This window comes from Pogona vitticeps, chromosome 2 (assembly GCF_051106095.1).
Source record: "Pogona vitticeps strain Pit_001003342236 chromosome 2, PviZW2.1, whole genome shotgun sequence".
Classification (NCBI taxonomy): Eukaryota; Metazoa; Chordata; class Lepidosauria; order Squamata; family Agamidae; genus Pogona; species Pogona vitticeps.
The window spans coordinates 83,003,938-83,030,231 of NC_135784.1; the positions used below are offsets into that span (position 1 = coordinate 83,003,938).

At 43.0% G+C, this 26,294-nt stretch overlaps 1 protein-coding gene across 7 annotated transcripts in view; it reads right to left on the reverse strand.

Annotated features, from left to right (window-relative positions):
• SEMA3F (semaphorin 3F) overlaps window positions 1–26,294 on the reverse strand; it is a 158,449-nt gene that overhangs the window by 120,967 nt on the left and 11,188 nt on the right. For 6 of the 7 annotated variants that reach the window (XM_072989850.2, XM_072989851.2, XM_020789295.3 and 3 more), the window contains one exon: window positions 21,743–21,902. In XM_072989850.2, the coding sequence (XP_072845951.1) occupies window positions 21,743–21,854 (112 nt within the window). In that variant the 5' untranslated portion in view covers window positions 21,855–21,902. Of the gene's footprint in view, window positions 1–21,742; window positions 26,288–26,294 lie in introns of those variants that run through there. The other variant, XM_072989848.2, reaches the window with a different exon arrangement.

The following is a 26,294-nucleotide window of genomic DNA, read 5'->3' on the forward strand; positions in this document are numbered from 1 at the left end:
CCCAACCTATGGGAAAGAACCCTCAAAAGGATAGGTTGGACCCCTACTCACAGTATTTTGTCACAGGTGAAAACCTTCTTTTTAAAGTTGGCTTTTAAACTCTGAATGCCCTTGTAGAATTGTGTTTTCTCATTTGATTTAATCTTATTTTAAAATTAATGCCTTTATAGGATTAAAATATATGCACTTTTTAAGTTGTATGCTGCCTTGTATCCCTTTATTAGGAGAAATGAGTGATACAGATGAAGTAAGTAAGCAAATAAATAAAATGTTGTATGTAAGTTGATGTGTGAAGGTGGAGGGAATGACTAGAAACCACCAGGCAAAAAGCCTGTCTTGACAGCAGAGCTGCAAGAGAGAACAGTGTCCTCTTGTCAACTGTACTTCTTCAAAGCTTTAAAATTATTCTCCCTACCCACCTCCATCCACTACAGTGGCAACAGTGAGGGTGGCAGCCTCCAGCAAGTTTGTGTGGAAACACCTGGCCTCTCTAGCCTAATGACATGTCCATGAAATCTTACATTAAAATGTAATGATTAGTCTTTAAGGTGCCACATGTTTTTGTCTTGTTTCATTTCATTTGTTTGGATTTTGCCAGATATGCTTTGCACAGACTAACATGGCTACCTCTTCTAAAACTACAGCCCAATCTAGTTAGACTTCCTTCACCATCCTCACCCCTCCCCTGCCACTCATTATAAAAATGGCTTTACTGCTCTGCAGACTAGACACCACAGTGGCGAAAGACCTGGAGTCATTCGATCTGCTAATGAGCAAGAAAAGGATATCATGAGACAATGAGAAAGTTTATCTATCTATCTATCTATCTATCTATCTATCTATCTATCTATCTATCTATCTATCTATCTATCTATCTATCTATCTATCTATCTATCTATCTATCTATCTATCTATCTATCTATCTATCTATCTATCTATCTAACTTATATGCCCCCCACACTACCCAAAGGTCTCTGGGCGCCTTATATGTTGGTGGAAGGAATACAATAAATCAAGTTAGATGAATATATGTTTGGAGAGTAAGGATTCAGTGGCTAACAGCAGGCCTGGCTAGGAAGATCAGCTGTACCATTTCACTGAAAGCCTGGATCTTGCATCTGTACATCTTCTTTGGGTTTTTAGAAGGTTAAAGTGCTGCATGAAGAGTGGTTAAAGCGAAGTGAGAAAAGTACTAAGTGCCTTTTACTGGAAATGTTAAAAAAATAAGTACAAGAACTACCAATAGTACTCCAGGTGACCAGTGTAGTCACAGCAGAGAAATGGAGTTCTGCTACTGGTCTTTGCAAGTGACATGGAGGAATGACTTAAGTATAGGTAGAGAGGGAGAGAAATAATGGGCAATGTGACAAAGCATGAGATGAACAGGTTGCATTGTGATCCAAGAGAGCATGGCCTCACATAAGTAGCTCTTTCTTTCTATAGCCAATTCCAGTTAGTTTGTGGCGACCTGCTTCCTGTGAATTTGCTGAAGGGGACTCAGCAGTACCAAACATAAAGCGATGGAGATTCTTAAAAGACTGCACTTGAGCACCATGTCTTAATCTCTAAGTAGGGGGGCTTCCTCTTTCCGTACAAGAGTCTTTTGGTCACTTCAGGAAGGAACTCCTTGCTGGGCATACACTATTATTTTGCGTAGAGAAAACAAACACTTCATGGCTAATTGCCTTCAATAAATCACTCAGACATTCCCAGTATTTTCCAAAAGCCTTTTCCCCTCCCAAATTTCCTTTTGACCCTTGAAAGTAAAAAAGAACTGGCTTCCAGATAAACATGTCATCCACTGCCATCCCATAGGGACTGCTTCAGTTCCTGGAGAGGTTTTGTTTGTTTCTTGCTTGTTTCTAGCTTTCAGGCAGATTCCTCCAGATCTGTCAAAAAGCCAGGCTGGAAGGGTATTTCCCCCACTCCTAATGCAGCCGTTGAGAGAAACATCAGAGAGAAAAGGCTTGACCCCAGCATTTGGGAATCCTTCTATTCCTATCCTGGCAAGTAAAATTATCCTTACTGGAAGGGTGCATCAATTTGCATCCTACCTTCACGACTTTCAGGGCCACTTACATGGGATTGACCCATTCCGTAATTGAAAGCAACTCTATGATTCAGGTGTGGTTTAGTGCTCTGCCCAATAGGTTAACGGATAAACTTCACTACTGATTAGCAATTAGCAATTACCATGTTTCCAAATCCAAGTCCAAGTTCAAGTCAAAGACTAGTGCTGTTCTCACACTTCTGTCCCTCAGCTTACAGAGGACAGCAGACAGGGATGAATCTGACTCTTTTGTTTTCTACAGCTTTTGAAATTTTTTTTTTTTTGAAGCTCAAGTTCACTCTGATTCATGTCCACATCAGTTTGCATATTTTCTGGTTAAAAATTCCACATGAAAACATGTGCAAATATTGAATTACTACGTACCCAAGAGTAATTGCTGTAGCAGCTGCGGTCATGTGGTGATGTTTGGTTGTGTGCATGGTGCATGACTGGACTTGACCATATCGTTGCAAATACTTCTACAATGTCCATTATATACACGATTGTTTCCATAGCAAAGTGGCCCACATTTTTACACATGGAGGTGTGTGTGTGTAGCTAAATATATACTTTCTATGTTTATGTGTTTTATGTACATGTGTTTTGTGTACATACCTCGCATGCAATGTATATGGCTACAGCTCAGTGACCTGGGCACAGAGCCAAAAGTTAGGAGTTTGATTCCCCACGGTGCCTTGTATGAAAAGAGCCAGCCTGTGTAAAGCTGTACAGTCCCAGGGTGCCCCAAGGAGAAAGCTATGAGATATCATTTCCTAGTATTCTGTACATGGAAAACTCTGCAAAGGGTCACCATAATTTGGAATTGACTTGACAGAATGTAATTTTTTAAAAAATGAATTTCTTTGCAAGCAATTTCCCATAATATGCATATCTGTGTATGTAGATTTCCCTAATGTACACATTTTGGCATGTATTTTTTCAACTGGTAAACTGCATTACAAAATCTGAAAAACTGAAAAAAATTTAAAGGATAGATGTGTTATTAGTTCAGAAGTTGGGTTAAGTCATATTAACTTAGCTTTCCCTAGAGGAGGAAAGAGCACATCCTCAGGCTCCACCTTTCCACTCTGTGTTTTATATCATCTCCTGCAGATTTGTACATCTTCTGCATTCTCTCTGGAATGCACCTCTCTCCTACCCACAACCAGGAGCGTTTGACACATTCCTCTTGGGGGGGGTGCGTGTGTTCATTTTCACTTTGTATGATGCTCCACGCCATCCGTTTGGAGAAGCATCATCCCTACTTGTAGTTCTACTTAAAACATGTTTCCACATCAAGCTCCGAAGAAAAACAGCTGTGGGTGCAGTTGGGATTATACTGTATGCCTCATGCATACCTCGTTGCATGGCAGGGAATTGTGCAAATGTCCTTGTGCCAAAATCTCCATCAGATGCCAAGGAGAAATAAAACCCAGGAGAAATAAAACCAAGAAGAAAGCCTGACCTCTCAGTTTCTAAAAATGGTGCTAATTAATTTAGAGCATGACTCCTTTTTCTGGCATCTCCAAATGTGCCTTTGTGGCTCTTGGCTCTTTGAGTTTAAGCAAAAAAAGTGTTTTCAAATAAACAAACATTTTCCATAATACTTAGCTGTCAACTTTTGAAAAATGCCTTTTCAGGCTGCAAGAACTGGTGCAAGATATATTCCAGCTGTTCCCCATGAATAGACACTAATTCAAAAGGGCAGGGCAGACATTTCTTCATTTAGCCTCTATGAGAGCAGGGATGGACAGATAGTACAAAACTGGTTTGTTAACATTTCTGCACAAGACGTTACCAGGGATCAGCAGTTTCACATTCATGACACACATGGGGGATCAAAGCTCCTGTTGGTGAATATTGGGCAGAAAATTCAGTTCGGCATAAAAATAAACTATTTTCCTTACTTGCTACTCTGTTCTTAAAGCCAAGGAATAAAAAGTAGTGTGCTACCAAGCAGATTTCTTGAGGCAAATAATAAGATGAAAAATCAGCCCATCAGACTAAGTTTAGGGGTCCAGAAAATAGTGGCACTGTGGATTAAACCCCAGAAGCCTCTGTGCTGCAGGGTCAAAAGACCAGCCGTCATAAGATCAAATCCACGCAACAGAGTGCGCTCCCATCACTTGTCCCAGCTCTTGCCAACCTAGCAGTTCGAAAGCATGTAAATGTGAGTAGATAAATAGGTACCACCTCGGTGGGAAGGTAACGGCGTTCTGTGCCTAGTCACGCTGGCCACATGACCATGGAAACAACTAAAAACACTGATGTATAAGCAGGCCTTCCCAAAAGAAAACTCCTGACGATTTTCTCTCTATATCTTTTTCGATTTCTATCTCTGTTAAGCTGTAACGTTTTTAAAATTATATTGTTGCTTTTTTGTTGCAAGCCGCCTAGAGCGGTCTAGTATGACCAGATAGGCGGGATAGAAATAAAATAAAATAAAATAAATAAATAAATGGAAACTGTCTACAGACAAACGCTCTCTCTATGGCTTGGAAACGGGGATGAGCAACATGCTCTAGAGTCGGACACAAATGGTCTAAATGTCAAGGAACCTCTCTCACCCAACATGTACTTAGGCACACTAACAGAACTGGCCTTGTTACGAAACATCCTATATCCTTTCCAGAAGCTGAAGCTGACGGGAGTTGTGATTTCTGGCTACAGCTTCCACCTTATGTGTCATTTGATTTGTTTTAAAAAGGCAGTGGGGGGGGGGGGACAAGACAAGCCCTGGAGCCCAGTGGAGCTTTAACAGAGTGACAGGAAACGTGTAGATGTCCAGATGTTGTCCCTCAATCCTAGCCCGTAAAGCCAAAGATGAAAGATGAGGGAACAACAATCCCATGACATCCAAAGCGCTATGTGTTTTTGAGGCAGAAGTCCCTACATCTTTGTTTTTGTTTCACAACATTTATTTTGTCACAAAAAACCACAGAGACCACAAGGAATACTTATTCTAGATATTTTCACCGATCTCCCTCCAGCCATGGGAGAGATTCCTTGGTCTTGAAAGGATTAAAGAAACAGGCAAACCAACAAACCAGACCAAGTCCAGGGTGCTTTTTTAAAAAAAATAAAAAAAAATAAAAGGCAGCTTGCCAGGGAGTGCTCTACAGAATTCCTAGCTCTAATCCACAATGGTACAGAACATGTTGTTTTACTAAATATACATGCTGTCATGCAGAGTGACATATCAGTTCTAATGGAAAAATAAACAACATGTACATAGGTTGCACGCCCAGAACTTTTAAAGCTAAAATTCTGTGGTTTTTTCCCCCCATGTCTTACAGCTCGCTATTTCCCAGGAATAACAAATACATATATAGAAAAACTGACCAGTTTTATGACACTCATCCAGAGGCTTGCACTAATAAGGAAACAAAACCAACAACATCAACCGAACTGAGGACTTTACAGGGTGACAGAAAAGGACAGCAGCAGGAAAAGCACCACCATCACAGAGAGTATCTCAGTGTAGGGCTCTCCTGTTCTAATCTAAATGATGGAAGAAAACTATTTCTAAACACTTGTGGGGAGCCCTGAGAGAATGGAAATGGTTAAACATAATGCCGAGAGCAATATTAAGAATTTCCCATCAGGCTTACAGGGAACAATGCAGGATATAATCACTTTGCACTAGAGCAGCAGTTAAGAGTTAAGGGTGATAATAATAAATACAAGCCTCCCACTTACACACACACACACACACACACACACACACACACACACACACACACACACCACACCTTTTCCCAGCCCTGGGCACTCAAGCAGCTACTGCTCCGGAGTTTATCCCTTCCAGCCTGACTCAATTTATTTCCTAAATAGGATAACAAGCTTAGTAGATAAAAGGGAATAGACTTGACTTAGTGTATTTAGTGTTAGGTGAGGCATTTTGGAAACGGGATGGCTTTGGGGAGTTAGTAAGTAATGAGATTACAGAGCTGTTCGGCTCTTGCTTGTCACTTCCAGACAAGAGGATGATTGACAGCCTGCTCCTGCTTGTAGAGAGCCCAGGTGGGAAGGAGGGAAGGAAGGATGGGAGGCCTGGGACAGGCTGTGGCTCTCCCTGCCCAGGTGAAAAGGAAAGAATGGAATGAGGCTTTTTCGTTCAGGCAGAAAGGATGCCTGTAGACACAATGGGCAGGCTGGCTATGGAAATGGAAAGAACTGCCCTCCCATTCGTCTTCTGGGCACATGTTAGGCACCAAAATAACAGGCTCCTGCCTTCATAGACACTGTGTTTGTATGCCACATCCTGCCAGGCTTACAGGTAACTTTCCAATTGGACGAGTACCCAGGCACTCCACCCCAAAGCAAGATGTTTCTGTATGATAAACTCATGTGTTTTTTCTCGGCGTGTCTTCGGTCATTGGATTACCTGCCAGGAGGACTTTTGGGCTATAATGTAAGTGTCCCAATTACAACATTCTAAAAATAAGAATGAAGATAATCACTATAGTGGGGGGGGGCAGGTGGACAAAGAGTCTGTCCACAAGAGAGAGAGAGAGAGAGAATTCAGGCACACCTTTTGGACTGCACCTTTATGAAGACCAACCAAAAGGCTACAAACAATTGTGCAAGGTTTGGACTTCATCAGAACTTCTTTTTCCCCAGACTAGGTCTGAGGGCAAAAGTACCTAATTTAACAAAGGGGGGGAGGAAGCACCTCATTTTTCAGTGCCCCCCACTGCCCTGCAGATGAAACAAGGAGAGCACATCCCGAGCACTGTCTTATTAAAGGCCAATGCAACGTCTATTAATAATACCTTTGTGCCACTTCACTCTAGCAACAAATTCAGCGCCATGGCGAAGGTGGCCCTGGTGAGTTCTGATGCAGGGCAGGGGAGAGACTTAGGGTGGGGTGAAATCTGGAAGTTGTCCATGTTTGGTTACGTAGTAGCAAGGGGGAAAAGCAAGGTGATGCGCAGGCCACTTTGACTTACACTGAGTGTTCCAAGGCATGATCTCCTGGCCTTCACCATGACTTTTTGTCCATGAAGCTCATGGTGAATCAGAAGCTCCTGACAAGAATGCTACTAACATGTTACATACAGCGTCCCAAGACTAACCATAAGTACCTATTTCTGTAGGTTTTTATGGTTGGTTTGGAATTTAACTAAGCTTCTTAGGCAAGCCAGGCCACGCATTTATTTATTTATTTATTTATTTATTTATTTATTTATTTATTTATTTATTTATTTATTCATTCATTCATTCATTCATTCATTCATTTATTTCCCGCCTATCTGGTCATATTGACTACTCTAGGCGGCATTACAACCACAAGAAAGGGAAATCAAATTGAATACAGAATTAATACATTGTGAGGTATGAGCACTTGTATTGAAAGAGAAGAAGCAACAGGGAGGGAACTTCACACCAGCTGTGGCTTCCTTGCCATGCATGTCTTTCAAAACGTGTATTTGTCTCCCTCACAGATCATGCTCTTTTGGATTGTAGAAAGCTTGGTTGCCTACATTATGCAGATATGATGTCCTTTCTTTTCCACTATCATGATCTTTAATTACCAAAAGTGTCCTTTTTGTTTGTACTTTTGTTGAAACAAGTCTCTAGTGTAAGGCAAGGGCATGCAAAGTAGCATTCTTCAATGCTTCCCCCAGTAATGGAATTTTCTTTCCCTGGAGCGCTATCAAATTCTAAATTAGTGCTGCAACAGCTTCCAGTTCACTGGGATTTAAATGGACCAGGTTAGTCTTTTTTATGTTACTGGTTTTTTTTTCAGTCTTCCAGTCTATACAGTATGAAAGCTTGAAATGATACTTTATTTGACCAAAAATTGCAGAATCTGGGAGTCACAGATGAAAAAAGTAACTTTCCATGTGTGTTTTCTCTCTCTCTCTCTCTCTCTCTCTCTCTCTCTCTCTCTCTCTCTCTCTCTCACACACACACACACACACACACACACACCTTTTTACCTCTCTGAATGGAAAAAAAAACCTTAATGCAAATTCATATACATGCACATGTATTATTTCCCTATGCAAATCTGCACAGATGAGGCTGGATGGAAACCACATTCAATCTAGCAGTCAAAATATACAGACATTTAAGATTCCACAGGGCTATCTGACAGCCTCAGAGGTTAACCACAATTTAGGTACCAAAGGGCCACTAGCAGCTTCAGCACGTTTCATGTCATCATCCAAAACACATTACACATCATTTCAATGCACATAATCTTTTCTCCGACATCCCCGAAGACAAAGAGAGACTGTGACACATGAGTAGCCAGGTTAATTTAAGACCACCAACTTGCTCTGTGCAGGCCCCCAACCTCCCTGCTGGCAACGACTCCCCTGCCCTGTTGACCCAGAGGTGAAAAGGTTTCATCTCCTGTTCCAAATCCCCAGAGCTCGTTTTTGCTTTTCACATAAGGATTCTGCCATGGTCACGTTTAGCTGGGGGTGGGGTGGGTAGGCAGGGCCATGGATGCGGGACCAAGGAATAATTTGCACAGTACAGCAAGCAAATTCCACTTAATGTTAACTGCTCGTTCCCACCGCAGTTGTCATTGATCCATTTCAGCACTTTAAACTACTGCTGTGGCCCCACTATTGATTTCCAAGCCCTCTCTCTCACTCGTGGCTACCCTCCCTGATTCTGATGTGGCAAAAAGAATAAACGAGAGCAATAATCACTCCATGTGCAGAGACTGCAAGAATTCCGACCCTCCTAGAGGAGCCCATGAAGACAGTTTTATAATGTGTCAGGATCATCTCATTGGTGTTGTGGAGAACTTTGCTAACAGCTTTCTCAACTCTCCATGGGGTTAGGAGGGGATGGGGAGGAAGTAGCACAGTAGTTGCTCTCCTATCACCTAGAAATAGACAGCTCTGTTGCTATTTTGGCACAAACCTCGCTTACAGTGAGTCAGGCCACTGGTCCACCCAGCATGTTATTGTCTATTCTACAGGCTAGATACCTGAGAAGTTGCTTAAGGATTTCATTTGGGGCCTTCTATACACAATGTAATAGGAGAAGGGGACAATAGAGGATGAGATGGTTGGACCGTGTCATCGAAGCGACCAACACGAATTTGACCCAACTTCAGGAGGTAGTGGAAGACAGGAAGGCCTGCCGTGCTCCGGTCCATGGGGTCACAGGTAGTCGGACACAACGGCTAAACGAAAACAACAATACACAATGTGCTTTCGTTTCTTATTTCTGGCACTGATATCCTGTCCTTCTATATAGTTAGATACCGAATGTGGTGCAATGGATAGAGTGACAGCCTAGGAGTCAAGAGGCTTGGGTTCGAATTCTCTCTCAGTCACAAAAGCTCACTTTTGGGTATAGAACTGGTAAATCCAGTCCTTAAATATGTTATTTACCTTAAAAATCCCTATTAGGGTCTCTATAAGTCAGTGCCAACGTAACAACACATAACAACAACTTTCTATTTACAGTACTATGTAATCAAGGCAGCATGTGGCCATCTCCTGAGCAATGTTCAGCCACTTCTCCTGCTACTTCCCACCTGAAAAAATTATGCCAGTTTGCTACTAGCTTTGTGTATGTATTTCAAGCTCCCAACTAAATCATGCAAACCTGCACGTTCTAAATGGCTTCTGAACACAGCAAACACATTCATTTCCTTTAACACTTGTAAGCACTGCCCGAAAGACATAAAAGCGTCAAGAAGCTGTGCAAACAGTGTGAAGACTACCATGGCAATCTCTTGGCTGAAATTTATCTGCAGTTTACGGAAGGATCAAGTTCTGCTCTAACCAGGTTTCCATGTCAGTGAATCTGGTGTGCTTAAACATTATGCACTGGTATAAGCAGGAACAGATTGAACAATCGGGCCAGGAATCTACCCTGCCCTAGAGGCCCTCCAGATCTGTATTCTACTTATTTAATAATACTTTGGAACCGCAAGTTGTGGTACTTTAACGGTCATTTGATAGTCTACTTCAGTGTAATGATGGTGATTGTATAGCATTTTTATGATCACTTCTATGATCATTTCCATACCATAGTTAATAAAACTCATGCTGCAGTAGTTAAATGAGAACAGTTTCTACTGGCAGCCACATATAGGGTGTGGTCTCCAGGGTTCCTTCTGCCTCAAATATCTGGAAATGACAGGTATCTAGCAGTCAAAGGAAACCTAAAATATTCTTATTACCCAAACAATTCTTAGTAGTGGGCATTCAAGGAAGCGCCATATATATCAATTATGGCTTAATTGAGAAACTCCTCCAACAACACCCCAGCTAGGATTGCCAAATGTTGATGACAAATAATGACCCTTGTTTTGAAGGTATAGGGAGCCCAGAGAAGTCAAAGGGGACAGAAAGCAGGGGGACAGGAATGGTTGATTCTAGATCACATATACATGTGAGAAACCAATATGGTCTGATGCAGACTTACTTCCATTTGACACAACATCTTTGTATTTCCACTGGAAGACCTGCTCAAACAGAAGCGCAGGTCATGTCCACAAACACTTGGATACAACTATGAGGACATACGCATTTGGGTAAAGCATATTTGGAAAGTAACACTAAAAGCAAAACTGCTATTACTTATTAGCCCATATTCAAATGGATGTGACCTTTACTGAGTTCAGTCAGACATTTCCAACAAGTATTTCCTCAGCTTGCAGCCCATACATCCTGTTTCAGAGCAATCCATAAAGTCTTTGTTTCACTCCATTGGATAATATCAATATTAATTGAAGGGTATGTCTGGCACAGTTGACTTTGGCTATGTTCATTTACAGATGTGTCTCTCTCCAAACAACTCTATTTTAATCTCCACGTTCAGCCCTTGAAACCTTATTTTAGTTGTCAATAACATGGCTAGGATAATCTCATTTGTTAGCCCTAATATGCCTAGCCGTAAAAGTGACAGGTGTTTTAGCAACAGCTTTGAAATAAAACTCATGTTATAACCCTGGTCATTGGTATTTTTATAATAAGGAACAGTTGTAAACACTTGCCTCAGTTGAAAGATGGGAAAGAAATACTTTCATCCTTCAGGAAGCAGAGAATAGAATACTCTTTTGGTGTGAGGGCTTGCTAAGGGAAACCATCTTGGAAGCCGTTCTCTGGGCTTCTCTTCCACATGTGCAGGATCATCTACACACTGCATGTGGGGGTTATTAACATTCTCTCTTGCTGCAGGAATTACATACCTAAGTTCTTGGACTTTCTACCCACCCCCACTGCTTGACAGCCAGAATATAGACCACAGATGTCCAGAACGTTTGTTTTCATTTGGTTTGATGTCATTATGTTCCGTGTCATTCAGTCCATGATGAGAAACCAGATCACAATTCACTTCAACCAAAACCCATATTATGAAAATACAATGCAAAGCAATAGAGTTGGCATGTCTGTAAGAAATTGGGTTGCTTGTCAACCAACCTGACAAGCAAAGTAAGAGGAAGGTGCAACAAGGAGGTATAGGTGGGAAGAAGATTATTGAGATCTTGGCTAAGAATAGCCAACCTCTTTTTCCTGAGAAGAATCCTGAAAAAGAGATGTGTGTATCTGACAAGTCACTAGCAAGAAGTCCAGGTGATATAAATAGATCTACTCCCCGCCTCATCCTTCCTTCGGAAGAAAAAATTTGGCTGCAAATGAGGGACTCTCTCAGGATACAGCCAGCCATTATTTTCCACTGCTGCTTATTTCTCTCCAGAGGACACGTCCCCATTCTTAGCCTTGAGAGTGGGAAATGGAGCACAGATTTTGACAGACAAGAGCTTCAGCCCAAGCACTGTGGCTTAGCTTTGGCCTTTTATGTTGCAACGTTTCTCATCAGGACCAATTGCCACTGAGAGGTTCTGAATGCCTGTATCCAAATCGAAGGCCTAGCAAAACAGAATTTTGCTTAGCTCTTCAGCAAGTAGAACGCAGCTAATTCTGACTTGATTCAGGGTACAGAAGTTAGAGAAAACCTTCTAGGAACCACTTGGTTGTTACATAGGTAATATCCCCCCTCCAAAATTCTTGAACCCAAGCCTGCCTATTATGTCAGCAGTTAGATGACTGCTGCAAAGAAATGGGATGTCTGTGCCACTACTTTAAGAAACAGTCTGTCTTTAAAGGCACCCCTTCTAGTGTGATCCACAGTCCTTCCAACACTAGGGGATTCAGAGGAAAAGACTGGGCACAAGGGATGTCCAGAAAACTGCTGTTTACCCTGGGTGAAAGCCAGAAGTGTCTGCTAAAGAATCCAAGCAGGGAATGGAACTGAGCAAAGTTATTCTTCATCAGCGCTGCAGTTAGGACCCGAGATCATTTCAAAGGAGAGAAAAAAATTGCCTTCTTCTGCTGGCATTCAACCTGCACTCTTCAGAGTCCATAAAATCGTCATCCACATGACCAACATCTGCCGATCTAACTTGACTTATTCTTATAGTATTTCTAGCGGCAGCAATTCTTGATGCTCTTGTACCGGAATGAACTTCCTGTACCGTATTTTCCAAACAGATGGCATAGTACCGTATGCCGCTACATTCATGTGGATGTCTCCATGCAGTGAGTGCTGTGTGACAGGCAAATGTGGAGCTGCTGGAAAACAGGAGATGAGGGTCTCTCATTATGATTCAGCAGCAGTGGCCTGGGTGTTCCCACTGAGTAAACATTGATAGAAGCAGAACAATGGGCTTTGAACTAGCTGTGTCAGGAAGTGAATGGGAAAACGGTTCACAGCTCTCGGGGTGCTGCACTATTTCACTGTTTATCCAGAGGCTCAGCGGCACCGCCCAGTTTGGTTATCCAAGCCAGCTTCTCTGTTGGCAGCCACTGCCCTATCAGAGGCAATGCTGTCCTCTCAGCCCGCAATCTATTCACTCTGCATTAGGAAACATTGAGATTGTCTTTCTAGATCATGCCGAGGTCCAACTAGTCCAGCATTCTGTTTCAAATAACATCTGTACAGATAGCTAGCGTTGACCACAGAAGGAAACGATGCTGTGTCAGATTAAATGCCTCTTCAGTCCAGTGTTCCGTTTGCACACTGGGCACTCAGATGCCTCCAGGAAGCCTGCAGTCACCAATGGGCGGGATGATGATGACTAGGGACCCTAGGGATTTGTAGGACAACAGGGACAATAGAATGGGAGCCAGAATCAACAGGAGGTGACTAGTCAGGTTTTGTTCCCTTTCTCCTCCCTTGCAGTGAGACCATAGTACAATGCCTTGATATTTAACTGAAAAATAGTTTCTTACTATGTTCGTTCATTAAACTTCCACACTTTAGTGGAACCGAGTCTTTGAAAGTGACAGAAACCCATCCCTGCTGGCTTCCTCAAATCTCCACCTCCTTTCCTTTCAGACAACAGCCATTGCTGATTAATGGGAGTTTTCGTGTGCTGGAATTCTTCAAGGTTGTACAAGTGGTTTTGGAGAGCAGATTCAGCTAGCTTTTGATGAGAGGCAATGGAGATTCCCCTGGCAAATGAATTCAGGGTGAACAGTTCAAATTCTTTAAGTATCTGGGTAGATTTGGTGGCTCGACCGATAGCCAAAGGTATTTCGCTTAGGTCAAGGACAAAATGTTACACCCCTCCCCACTCATATGGACCAACCAACCAGACTTTTAGATTAATCTAATCTCAGCCTTGACCGAGGGCAAGACAGTGTACTCCACTGCACCTTAAAACAGCAATCTAGGTGAAGGGGAAACGGGCAGGAAGTGTGGTACATGATCCTTTATCCCCCTGCACCTCAAAAATTTCTCCAGTCCCCCAGCACCCACTGCCTGAGGAAGCCACTTCACTTTCCTTAATGACTGGTCATCTCAGGTTCTGCAAACCTCAGACCTCTTCCTCCAAGATCAGATCACTCACTGCCTAAATCTAATCCCAAACCAATCCAGATCTATGATAGTTCCGGCAGGCCCGCCAAGCAGGTCCTGGTATTTGCTAATGATGTGAAAAGGTATATGGTGGCTCCCTTTTATGATATAATCTGAGGCCTTCAAGCCCCTGCTCATACCTGGCCTGTTGGAAGGAGTAGCAGCAGACATGTAGCAACGCACAGGCAAATGCTGTGGCCTCCAGCAATGAGTTTGCCTCATAAGCCGATAACACTTTTCCCCTCGTTTGTCTCACATGCAGAAACGAATTTCCCTCATGTACAGATTCACAGTGGCAAAGAGACCCTTCGTTTTTGAAAAGATAATGCCTGGTAGCTTTTGAAACCATACAAGGGTGGCTGCCTCCACCACTGTAACAAAAGTGAATTACTTCCATGAGTTTACCGGATGACGCCTTACTTGCAATCCGCATGGTCACACACCACTGGTATCCTCAGTGTGGAACCTTAGTAGGGCGCCATCTCACCATCCCCCAAGCTCCTTCCTTCCTCCTCAGATATGGGGATTATGATCTTTTCCTCCTGCTGCTTAATCTGCCAAATAGAATCTGGGCCAAGGCGGAGGAGGTGTGAGGTGCATTAAATTTCTCACCTTCTTCTAAGCCCTGGCTGCAGTTTTATTGGCAGAGTTGGTGGCCAGGGCCATGTTAACAGCTCACACCGATTAACTCTTCCTCCTCATGTTTCCCATTTTCCTCACTGTACTCGTCCTCACCCCACCCCCTCACCCCGCCCCCTCACTCAAAAGAGAGACACATACAGGCACAGAAATTATCGACTCGGTGAAAAAAAGCTGATTAAAGGCAGCTCAGTTTACAGCTCTGGTATCCCAGTTGGCTTTTAGGCAAGGCTAGAGGTTAATTCTCACTAACTGGGAATAACTTGAAATAATGATGTGAGCAAAAGGGAGTGAACAAACTCTCAGTACACGGTGCATTTCAAATTTCATTGGAAAGCAAAAGGAGAAAGGTCAGTCAGGTGATCTGATATTTCCTCTGAAAGTTTCTAACCCTCAAGGTTTTATTAAGTCTCATATTTACAGTTTTCTGAAGCATAACAGTCTTAATGTATTCTTTGATTGTTAAAAGCAATCTGTTCCAGTCCTCCTACGTTTATAGAGAAATCTTCAAAGAAAATGTGATCCAAGAGCAAAGCAAATAAAAGGAAATAAAAGCCCCACAATTCATCTGTTTATAACATTTGACAGTCGCCTGCTTTGCTCATAAATAAGTCAATCTAAACAAAGCCCAACCAAATCAATTAAATCTCTCGTTCTTTTTTCCAAATACAAGTTAAAAATGCTGCATTAATTCAAAACAACAAGCAGCAACAGCAGATCGAAAGAAAAAATCCAATACCAACCATACACAAAGATACCCAGAGATATTTTAGGATAGAACTTTTTTCAAAACCAGTTTATAAAAACTGACGAGAAAGAGAACTCAGCAGAACTGAATGGCCAGAATCCACTGGTGTTCATGGAAAGTTTGCCGTAACTAGCCGTCCAGCCTATATACACATTTGTTAAAGGGAATAGTAATCAATGCTTTCAATAAACAGAGCTAACAGAGGAGGTGTGATAACCCTATTAGCATTACTCTCCAAGCTTTTAGTAGGCTGGTATCTCTTAGCCACGAAATTAAAAGACGCCTGCTTCTTGGGAGGAAAGCGATGACAAACCTCGACAGCATCTTAAAAAGCAGAGACATCACCTTGCCAACAAAAGTTTGAATAGTCAAAGCTATGGTTTTTCATATAGTGATGTATGGAAGTGAGAGCTGGACCATAAAGAAAGCAGACCGCCGAAGAATTGATGCCTTTGAATTGTGATGCTGGAGGAGGCTCTTGAGAGTCCCCTGGAATGCAAGGAGAACAAACCTATCCATTTTGAAGGAAATCAACCCTGAGTGCTCACTGGAAGGACAGATCCTGAAGCTGAGGCTCCAGTACTTTGGCCATTTCATGAGAAGAGAAGAATCCTTGGAAAAGCCCCTGATGTTGGGAAAGTGTGACAGCAAGAGGAGAAGGGGACGACCGAGGATGAGATGGTTGGACAGTGTCATCAAAGCAACCAACATGAATTTGACCCAACTCTGGGAGGCAGTGGAAGACAGGAAGGCCTGGCGTGCTCTGGTCCATGGGGTCACGAAGAGTTGGACACGACTAAACAACTAAACGACGAGGATCTCTTAGTCTCCATTCCACATGATGGAAACAGCATGGCTGTTGATGGTATCAGCAAAGACAGAAGGGTCAGTGAACATGAATTACTGCAGCCCCGGGAAAGATCTACTTTTGATTTCAGTTGTGGAAAGTCAGCTTCCACTAAGCTGCTAGCCCATTCACAGGACAATCTCACATAGTGGCAGCCACAATATTTACTCATCTAATACTTATTAGATGAAGGTTAACACGTGATTCCCAGTCAACGTACAGAGATCTCTGCATATCTAACTAGAAGCTTCATCAGAGAAACTGTTTTGGGAGGTGCACACGGCCTAAAGTTAGCACCCAAGGATAGCACAGATTTGTTAAAAACATTTCTACAATGGTTGTCAGCAGCAACACCAGATGAGGGCAAGTTCAGGCCTCTTTGGGAAAATCAGAGCAGATTCAGAAGGCGGCCTCAACAGACCTGGAAGTGAACATGTACAAACGTTTTTGCTACATACCATACTTAATAATGCTTATCCGTCCAGCACTAATCCCACTGTCCCTAGGCATGCAGGCCAGCTCAGGAATGGTAATTGCATTAAACCATGTGTTGCTAGATGCGTAGTGTATGGTTACAGCTGCGCAGCAACACCACATAAGACAGAGCTGCATTTCCAGTAAATGCCAAGCTTGTGTGAAGACTGGTCAGTAAAAGAAAAATGCTAGACAGCAAAACTATTATATTTCATAAGCTTTCCCTTCAAAAGTTTCTCTGCAGAGCTACTTAAATACACCCTAATAGGTACAAGCTATGGAATCAGATTGAATATTTCCCAGCAAGCAGGCAACTACTTCCTATGATTCCAAATGAACTGTGCTTATAACTCCTCTAGAGGAGACTGTTCAGCCATTCCTGATCATTTATCCTCCCTCCCTTCCTGTATTCATTCATTTTGCCCTCCCTGTGCTTCACGTCCATGAGATGTGTTGATTGGAGTACCAGTTTATCTATTCCTCAAGCTTTTAAGCATACATAGCCGTGCCTCTTTGCTAATTTCCTGCAGCTTTCAATACGTCTTTCCACTCCTCCACTGCCCCATTTCAAGCATCCCTGCCACTCAAGCTCTCATTCCTTTCGATGACTTTGCCTTTCCAGTTCTTTCCAAGCTGCCTTCTACTCTACTGCCAAGCTCCAGGATTTATTATTTATTATTGCTACTTTTTCTCAAACTCCCAAGACCCTAAAGCCAGATGATCCTATGAAAACCAAAACTCACTGGCAAAAGCAGAGCTTTCCCACTTTTTCTGGATTGTAGCACAGGAAGCTACAATCTCAACTCTCTTAATAAAAAAGGCTCAAAAACAGCATTTTTCAGAGTTACTGGTTTGAACCTCTCTTCTTCCACTGAAATCTTTAAATAGGCCAAAAGAGGATCTCATCCTGTACACACACACAGGATGGATCACATTTCTGTCTATCCCTTATTTAATCTATGATGAGGCTGTCCATATGCCAAAGAAAAGGTCAGGTTGCTCTTTAGAGCAAAATACTTGCTTGTAAAAAGCAAGGATGTAAAAGATGGGAACTCTGAAGGCTGCTCTAGCCAGTGGGTGACTCAAAGCAGAAGTGGCATAGCTATGGAAGAGAAAAGCTAGAGCCAGACTCTATGTTTTGCTAACAGAAATTAGAAAAGTTACGGGTTTTGTTTTTTTTTTGCACTACAACCCCCAGAATCCCCCAGCTGGCATGGCTCCATGCTGGTAGCGGGGAAGAGAAGACAAGTCTGGAAGTAACTTTCCCAAGCTTTACTTCTGTTTCAATGAAGCAAATATACCTGTGTGCTATGCAGTCCCCAAGCAGTCAACAGACAGACATCAAGCCATGGATGAGTCCCCATATGTGGAAGGTGGCCTTTAATCAGGTTAGTCGGCCATGCATATTGCATAGGACTAAATAGCATTAATTTCACAGTCAACTAAAATTACTGGATAATATATAATTAGGACAAACTCAGGCTAATAATTCAGATTTACTAAGAATAATTAAGGTATTTCACAGAATAAATTACACAGGTCAAGAAGGACCAGGACAAGTCATGAATGTGTACTATCTTCCAAAAAGTGAGCAAAAATGGGGAATTTGTGCAATTCCAAGGTGACTATAAGATGGATCAATGAGCCATTAGACACCCATGGAGCAAAGCAACACCTCTCACAGGATCTTGATGTTCCATCCAGCACTTGTGAAGTTAAAAGCTTTAACTAAAAGATGCCCAGTGATCTGAACTGCCACCAAAAAGACTGAGTTCTTGGTGCCAAAAGAGAAAGTGAGCGACAACTGAACCTTCCAATAAAGCCCAAGATCTATTCTGGATACTCCAGTCATTGAGGCACTAGGGAGGGCTCAGAACAAGGTCACTGTGTGCTACAGATCTCCTTGGAGCCAGGGGATCCCCTTCCAACGATTTCATATAGATGAAGAGTGAAGTGCAATACTGTATTTGTACCATCATCTTTGCTAACTATAATTTTTCTTTTTTCTTCTCATCTTGCTTAGTTAACAACATGGATTGATTGTGTGAGAACAGAAGAATGCCTTCATTCGTATGGACTTTAATTGGCTGGGTCAGAATTGGTGCTCTAGAGCAGTGGTCCTCAACCTTGGGCCTCCAGATGTTCTTGGACTTCAACTCCCAGAAATCCTGGCCAGTAGAGGTGGTGGTGAAGGCTTCTGGGAGTTGCAGTCCAAGAACATCTGGAGGCCCAAGGTTGAGGACCACTGCTCTAGAGTTTCTTTTTTGTCGCCATTCTATCTTTTCCCCCCCTCTTTGTGATGGTTCCCACAGGCAGAAGTAGAACCTTTCTGTCTACCATGTCCTTAAAACTGATGGTGCTGTGCAGTTCCACCCCCTGCCCCAATAATAGGCTATAACCTGTTTGCATTTCCCCACCCTGTTTTTTCTCAGATATCTGGAAACATATAAATACCACCATAGACCTGGATAAGGGCTTTGTCACAATGTCACCAAAGGGCACAGATGGCTCAGGCACCTATCCATGTGTTCTTATCTGGACACAAACTGCAGGAAGAGGTTCTGCAACAGATTCCCTAATACATGTGTTGGTGTTGTTATGTGCCTTCAAGTCAGAACCAACTTATAGGAACCCTAATAGGGTTTTCAAGGTAAGTGAGATATTTGAAGAGTGGCTTTACTAGTTCCACTCCCTCAGTGAGTTTCTGTGGCTGAGCAGGGATTTGAACCCTGGTCCCATTGCTCTGCCTACTACACCACAATGGGTATCCTGTGTAAGTCCTTGTTAATGAGATAACATAATTCCTCTTTTACACCATTAGTCTGTCACATCTCAGCAAATCCAAATAGCACCTAAATCAACTGAAATGTTTATTACTGACATGGTTAAATGAAAAAAAAGAGGAAAAGGGAAAGCACAGAAGATGGACTGGCTGCCTGTTCTTTTTGTATTCACTCATCCTTGAATGACAAGGTGCAAATTCCGTCTCTTGTAGAGTAACTAGCAGAATTTTTTTTAATTGTTCCTTTGCATTTGGTTACATTGCAGAGAATAGGGGTAGGCCAATTCCTTCATATTCAGGAATCTGCAATGATGAACAAGTTCTGCTTAGAGTAATATAATAGCAACACAAAACATTTGCATAGTCCTTTCTGGTATGTTAAGTGCTTCGTATGCCAGAGAGCATATCCCCTTAACTATAATCTTTAAAACAATCCAAAAAGGTAGCTCAGCATCATTATCCCTACACTTGCATAGATAACTAGAATAACTAGTTGAGCTTGGGAAAAGTTACTTTAATGGATTACAACTCCCAAAATCTCCCAATGACCATGCTGACTGGGGGATTCTGGGAACTGGAGCCCTACAAGTAACTCTTCTAAGTTCTTACCATCACAACAGTCTTCTATTAGCCTGGAGATTTCTCTTCATTTCTCTTCCAGGGTGAAGTATGAGTGATGCAAGTGATGCATGCTTCAAATACCTATAAATCAGTTTTCTTTCGTCATCTCTGTGGTTTCAGACCTAGAGAGGTATTACCCACCAATTGGTTGCAGTTGCAGCTCATGGACACCAGAGGTTGTGCTCTTTGGCTGAACTGAACAATGAGCCTGTGCTCTCCCTCTCTCTCTCTCCCTCTCTCTCTCCCTCCCCACTCCCTGCCCTTACTAAGCAATCTTCTCTTGCCACTGCCAGCCCCCACATCCTGTTAGCAAGGGAGTATTACAGAAGTCTACTAAAAAGAACACCAAAGGAACAAAAATAGCCACAAAGTTGCAAGGTGAGCATCTACACAGTTCCTTATAACCTCCACCAAGGAATCTCAAAAAAGATGCTGGCTCTTAAATGAGCACGCACACAAACACACACACACTGACATGAAGGCCAAGAGCAATACACAAATAACAATTTTGTAGTCAGCGCAACAAAAACTGCCAAATCCCAACCTTCCTTCCCAAACCACTACCACCTACAACAATAACAACAACTGTGCACAGTAAGCCACACAGGCAGGCAGCTATTCAGAGGGAAACGGTCTCTCCGCCTTCATATCTTTTCTTACCGTTTTCCTCCTGTGACACATGAGAAATCCATGTGGCAAAAATCAAAAGGAAGTGTCATGTAAACAGAGGCTTCTGCATGCACAGTTGCTCCTGGCCAGCAGGGAGGCTGCAGACTGAGCGCCACGTTAGTTTATCTCCTGGGACCAGTGGAAAGGAGTTTAGGCACAACAGGCACCTAAGCCACAACCTAAATTCATTCCCCATGGATAGTCACATGTCGATGCCACAGTGCCGACCTCCTCCCTTTCAGTCTGATTTGGTAACTCAGTGCATCCTCTTCCAAAGGCAATCCTTGCCACACACCAGCCCTGCAGCCCTCTGGACACCTGCCTCTACTAGCTGGGCAGGAGGAGGACCCCTTGCAGTGCAGCAGCCCCTGCCTAGGGAGTCCGTGTGCCAATTCCTGGGCACACATAGCAGCTTGGGTTCACTGAGCTGTCCATCTGCTGTCTGTACCGCCAGCTTACAGTGTTTGACTCTACGAAATCCAAGGAGATGCAACAAGCTGCAAGGCCAGTCCTCTCCAGATGGAGAGAGACACTGAAGCGCAACGCATCCATGCGCTTGATTGATGCAGGCTGCCAGCCCAGCGGCTTCTTAGAACCTGTCCCTGAAAAGTCTTGTTCATAATAATCACAGCTAAGATCTGTGCCGTCGAGAGTGGCTCCCTCCAAAAGACTGAGAGTAGCCATTTGGATTAATTTGCAAGGCTGGCTCAACTCTGCTTGGGCAAAGCGGCAATGGTGCTGTCTGCTCCGAAAGTCCGCCCAGTCATACTGGCACGTGAGCCAGAATAAAATAAAAAATCGCCTCTCCCTAAGAGTAAAAAAAAAAAAATCAATAAAAAGCAGTTGATGCCTTTGCACAACACCTCCAATCTGCCACCCAAGGCAGCTGCTCTACTCTGCCTAATGGCAGGGAATGCCCTGTGAAATTAAAATAGAATTAAAACCATCAGATCTCAAACTGGATACATTCTGAGACATATTCTGGATACAGAGGTTATAGCTGGCCAAAGAGAAATCACCACCACCATACTGTATGATAATGCTTGTCTTTACAGAAACACTCAACCTTACCTTTAAAAGTGAGCTGCACTCGTGGAGTAGCAAACAGGTAATCCTTGGAGTAGGAGGGCCACCAGCCCACAATTAGCAGGATGGCCCAAAGCAAAAAGCCAACCAAGGGCATGATGAGAAGCGCGAAGGACCCCAAATCCAGGGAGAACACTTAGGCAATCTAGCAGAGGAAGGGGAAAAAGAAAAGGAAACAGTATTATTATTATATGCTACAAGATTTGGACAACTGATATGTTCTGCCTCCTAAAAATCCAGAAGACCAAATTTGGGAGGGGAAATGTGTGTTTGAAAATATTTAATTATTTATTTTATATAGATCCAGCTTCCCCCCCAAACGGGCATCCAAAGTGGCTCACAACAAAATCAAAACAGACAGGCGTAGTGGTGGTGGGTGGTGTGCAGATAAAACAAACCAACAGGTTTATTATGTTAGCAATTAAACTAATTATAAGATTAAAACACTATTGGTTTAAAAGCAACTGAAACATATCCATTCTAAAAAGTAGCACAGAACATCTTTTAAAACCCAAAGTCCAAATAAATGTATTTGGAAGCCGCCTAGAGTGGTCGCAATGACCAGATAGGTGTGATATTAAATCAATCAATCAATCAATCAATCAATCAATCAATCAATCAGTCAGTCAGTCAGTCAATCGATCAATCAATTTCCTAGCCAGTCAACTACCTCCTTACTGCTGGAATAAAATATGCATGTACCTCACAGGACAACAGCAGAGCGGACTTTCTATTTCTCTATATGAATGAACCCAGACCAGCCTATTCTGGAAGGGAATTCTATAATAGGCTAGTCTGGAAGTAGGGATCAAGAAAATCCTCTCTTGCAACCCCACCACATGTGCCTCTGAGAAAGGGGACTCCTCTAAAAATCTCAGAACCCGTACAGGGTTGAATTAGACTATATGGTCCTTCAGATAGCCTGGACCCTGGTCAATAGACTGGCGAACAATTAAGACAGTTTGAGTCCAGTCTATCTGAAAGCTAAGATTTTAAGAAGTTGGCTTGCCTATTTTCTAGTACGCAGTCCTAGTCAGTCAACTGAATTCCAGTTGAACAAATAAACAGACCAGATGAGAGAATACCTGGGTGGCAAGGGAGAAAGGATGTTATTACAGCACAGCTGAGCCCCACAGTCAAGAAACACAAATTGCTTCTGTCCATGATGGTCCATCCACATGTCTGATAGGAAACACCATAAACTGCGCAGCTGCACAGCTGGCTTTCCAGTTCCACACAAGGAGCACATCAGCAGCTTTAAGAGATGGTGCCGGGCTTTCCCCAGTACCTTTCCTCCTTCTCTGCTTGCATGCTGTGAGGCCCCTCAGGGACTATGAGAAGTTGGTGACATGTCTTCAGGTAGTTACTGGCCCAGCAGTACACAAAGAAGAGATCAGACTCATTATTCCCTTCAGGAATAAAGCCTAGTCATAATGAGTTCATAATGAAGCATTTGGAGCACAAGTGTGTCTTCCAGCCTTGGTCATTATCCTGCAGTTGAAAGCTAGTGGCAGAGAGCCACTGGATCTGCAAAACTAGCAAAGCACCATTTTAAATAACAGATAAAACCATACCTGTTACCAAGTGGTTTACATGTTCCATTTCTCTATATGAATGAACCCAGACTTAAAAAGCCGCAGGAGCAACCATGCACAATCAAGTCCTATTCTATGATTACTGAGGGCCAACCTGCACAGGATGCTGGGGTACAAAGAATTTTGGATTTCAAACCCATTGATCTATCTGTCTGCTGTCTGCTTGCTTGCTTGCCTTTCTGCAAAAAAAATGGCACTCAATGCAGCAATGACAACATTGGAATAAAAACATAGAATTCAAGCATTAAATGCTTTCAGAACACAACCACAGAAAGAAGTAACAGCATATAACCAATGCAACCTTCTCCAGGAACAACACAGCTTAAATGCCAAGGGTCTGTCTGATTAACAGTATCTTTGTCTGCTAACAGCACGACAACAGGGGGAAGAAGAGGGAGTCCAGCCCTCTCTTGGAGGAAACCCTGGAGCCTGAGAGCAGCCCTTGGTCAAATCGAACCATTCCAAGATGTATACAGTTGATGCCGTAGCCCAGCTGTTGTGCAAATGCACCCCCGGGCACTCATGAAGGATGGGCATCTAAATTCAGAGCTAAGTTTGGATTACACCCAAACTGTCAACCTGAGTCTTCAAGGTGGATTTTAATTACATCCAGCCAACGTATGCTGGGTGGGGCTCTGCCTCTCTCTTGAGTGACTTTGCTCCTGCGCATGCGTGACTCTGCGCCCCTGCATGCAGGGTTCTGTCATGACTGGAACCTAACATGACTGTTGTGTGGAGGGGGAAGACAGCTGTGCAGAGGGAGGCAGAGGCTCATGCACCCAGCTTAGAGGGAACCTTACACCCAGCACAGCCCAAATATCATTTGACTGACCAGAGACACTTCTGTCTTGTCTGGATTAACCTTCTGTTTGTTTGCAGTCTTCCAGTCTTACACACCAACTTTATATTCTGCCCAGGATTGAGCATCCTCTGGCAAACCATGATGTTTCAGAACTACCTTTAGCTAATCACATGGACTAACGTAAGGCTCATGTTGCATCTCTCTGGGCTTCATTGTGAGCTTCCAGCCCTGAACCACTGTCAGCTTTCCTAAAATATTTCTCACCGTCAAGAATGCAGAGGAAGAAAGAAGAAAATAACTACAGTATGTGCTATAAAGAATGTGTATGTATTTGGAATGAAAGAAACGTTTGAAAAGAAGTCTTTTCCTTTGGGTGCACAGGTATCCAGACACTGAGCCAGTCCGTGGGTAAGGTTCAACTCTGTACCGCAGCAACCTTTCTGAATCTGTCTGCATAGAGAACTCGAGATGGCACAAAGAACGAATCAAGAATGCATATCTAAGTGATTTCAGGAGGACCAAACCATGATGTTGTCAGAATCTGATACATGCTTGGTTCTTGGTTCGGATTAACTGAATGGTATCCGGGGCCATTGCTTCTCTCTCTCCCACTGGAGCATCAGAATTGCCCAGTCTGGTTGGAGGAGCCCTTAAGAGGAACCAGTCCAACTGCAATTAACAAGCTCACATGCTGGTCTCATTTGGTAAAGTAAACAGGTTTTGATTGAGGGGCAGTAATCAACTCGTCTCTTTCCAGGAATGAAAAGAGTCCTTATACTCCTGTCCTTTGACAGTCAGTACCAGAGTCAGCAGCCCACCCACTAGGGTCTCCTCCTGCCCTCCCCCATGATTGCCTCTTCCCTCCCTACAGAGGCAGAGGATGATGGGGCCACAGCTTTGGCTATGCATGATATCTCTGCCCTCCCACCGAGCACAGAAAAGCAGTGAACCAGGAGAAGGAATCCTTGTACAGTACATTCTCCACTTCCTAGTCAAAGAAATCTGGACTTAATTATTTAAAAGACCAGAGCGAGAGAGAGAGAGAGAGAAACAAAATGCATTTTCCTTAAAAGCAGATTCTTAAAAAAGGTTTCTGTGTATGCCAGACCAGCTGGGCTCCACTGGGTCTCTGAGCTGGAAAAGATTTGACAGACCTGCCTAGATACAGTACCAAGGGCTTTGTGAAAATGTCTACACAGAATCAAGATGGGAGGGTATGTGTGTTACATTTATAACTTTACCTTTGTTCACTTCAAAGTGTAAGACATTACAGCTTCCTACCACTTTACCCAGGTACCTATATGAAATGTACCTTTTCCCAGCCCTCTGAATCTGAACCTAAGATAGCATCCTAATCTTCTGTTTCCACAGAGGAAACAGACTTTTATACTATAGACTGAGTGGTCATGCAACTGCAACACTAAGTACAGCATATTTTATCTGCTACAATTTCATTTGGCAGAGGTTCACAAGAAACAGCTACTTCATCAGAGCTGTAAATTTACTCCTGCATATAACTTCTGCACCCTGTACTATGTCAAAGTAAATACTGCACAAAAACTACTTTGCAGATCGTGGCATCTGAGAGGTTGCCAAGATACAATGTAGGACGTAACACAGAGTCCTTAATGGGCACCCAGAACCCTGGGTCTACCATGTAGCATTACAGCTTTGAACTCAATCCACTTCCGTTGAAATTCATAATAATCACTGGCTTCAACTGAACAAGATTTGTTAGAAATTTAAAAATGCACGTTGTGGAGATCTATGCTACAAACTATATATGCAGGAGTTTGTGGTTGAGAGATGGAAGGGCTGGATACAGTTAGCAAAAAGAGGAGAAGAAAAGAATCAATACTGCATGTGCAAATTTGTCAGACCACCAGGAGTATGTAAGGTCTATCTCCAGCCTACACTTTCCTGCCCATGTAATACAGTCGAAGGATATCTCTGAAGGCAGAGGCGCAGGCAAACCTTCAAAAAGTCACTTTTCGAACTACAGCTCCCAGACTCCTACAGCCAGAATGACTGGTGACCACGCTGGCCGGGGGATTCTGAGGGCTGAAGTCCAAAAAGGAGCAATTTTCCCAAGCTCTCTATATGGGTTTGTACTCAAGAGTGTGGCTCTAGGACTACTTTA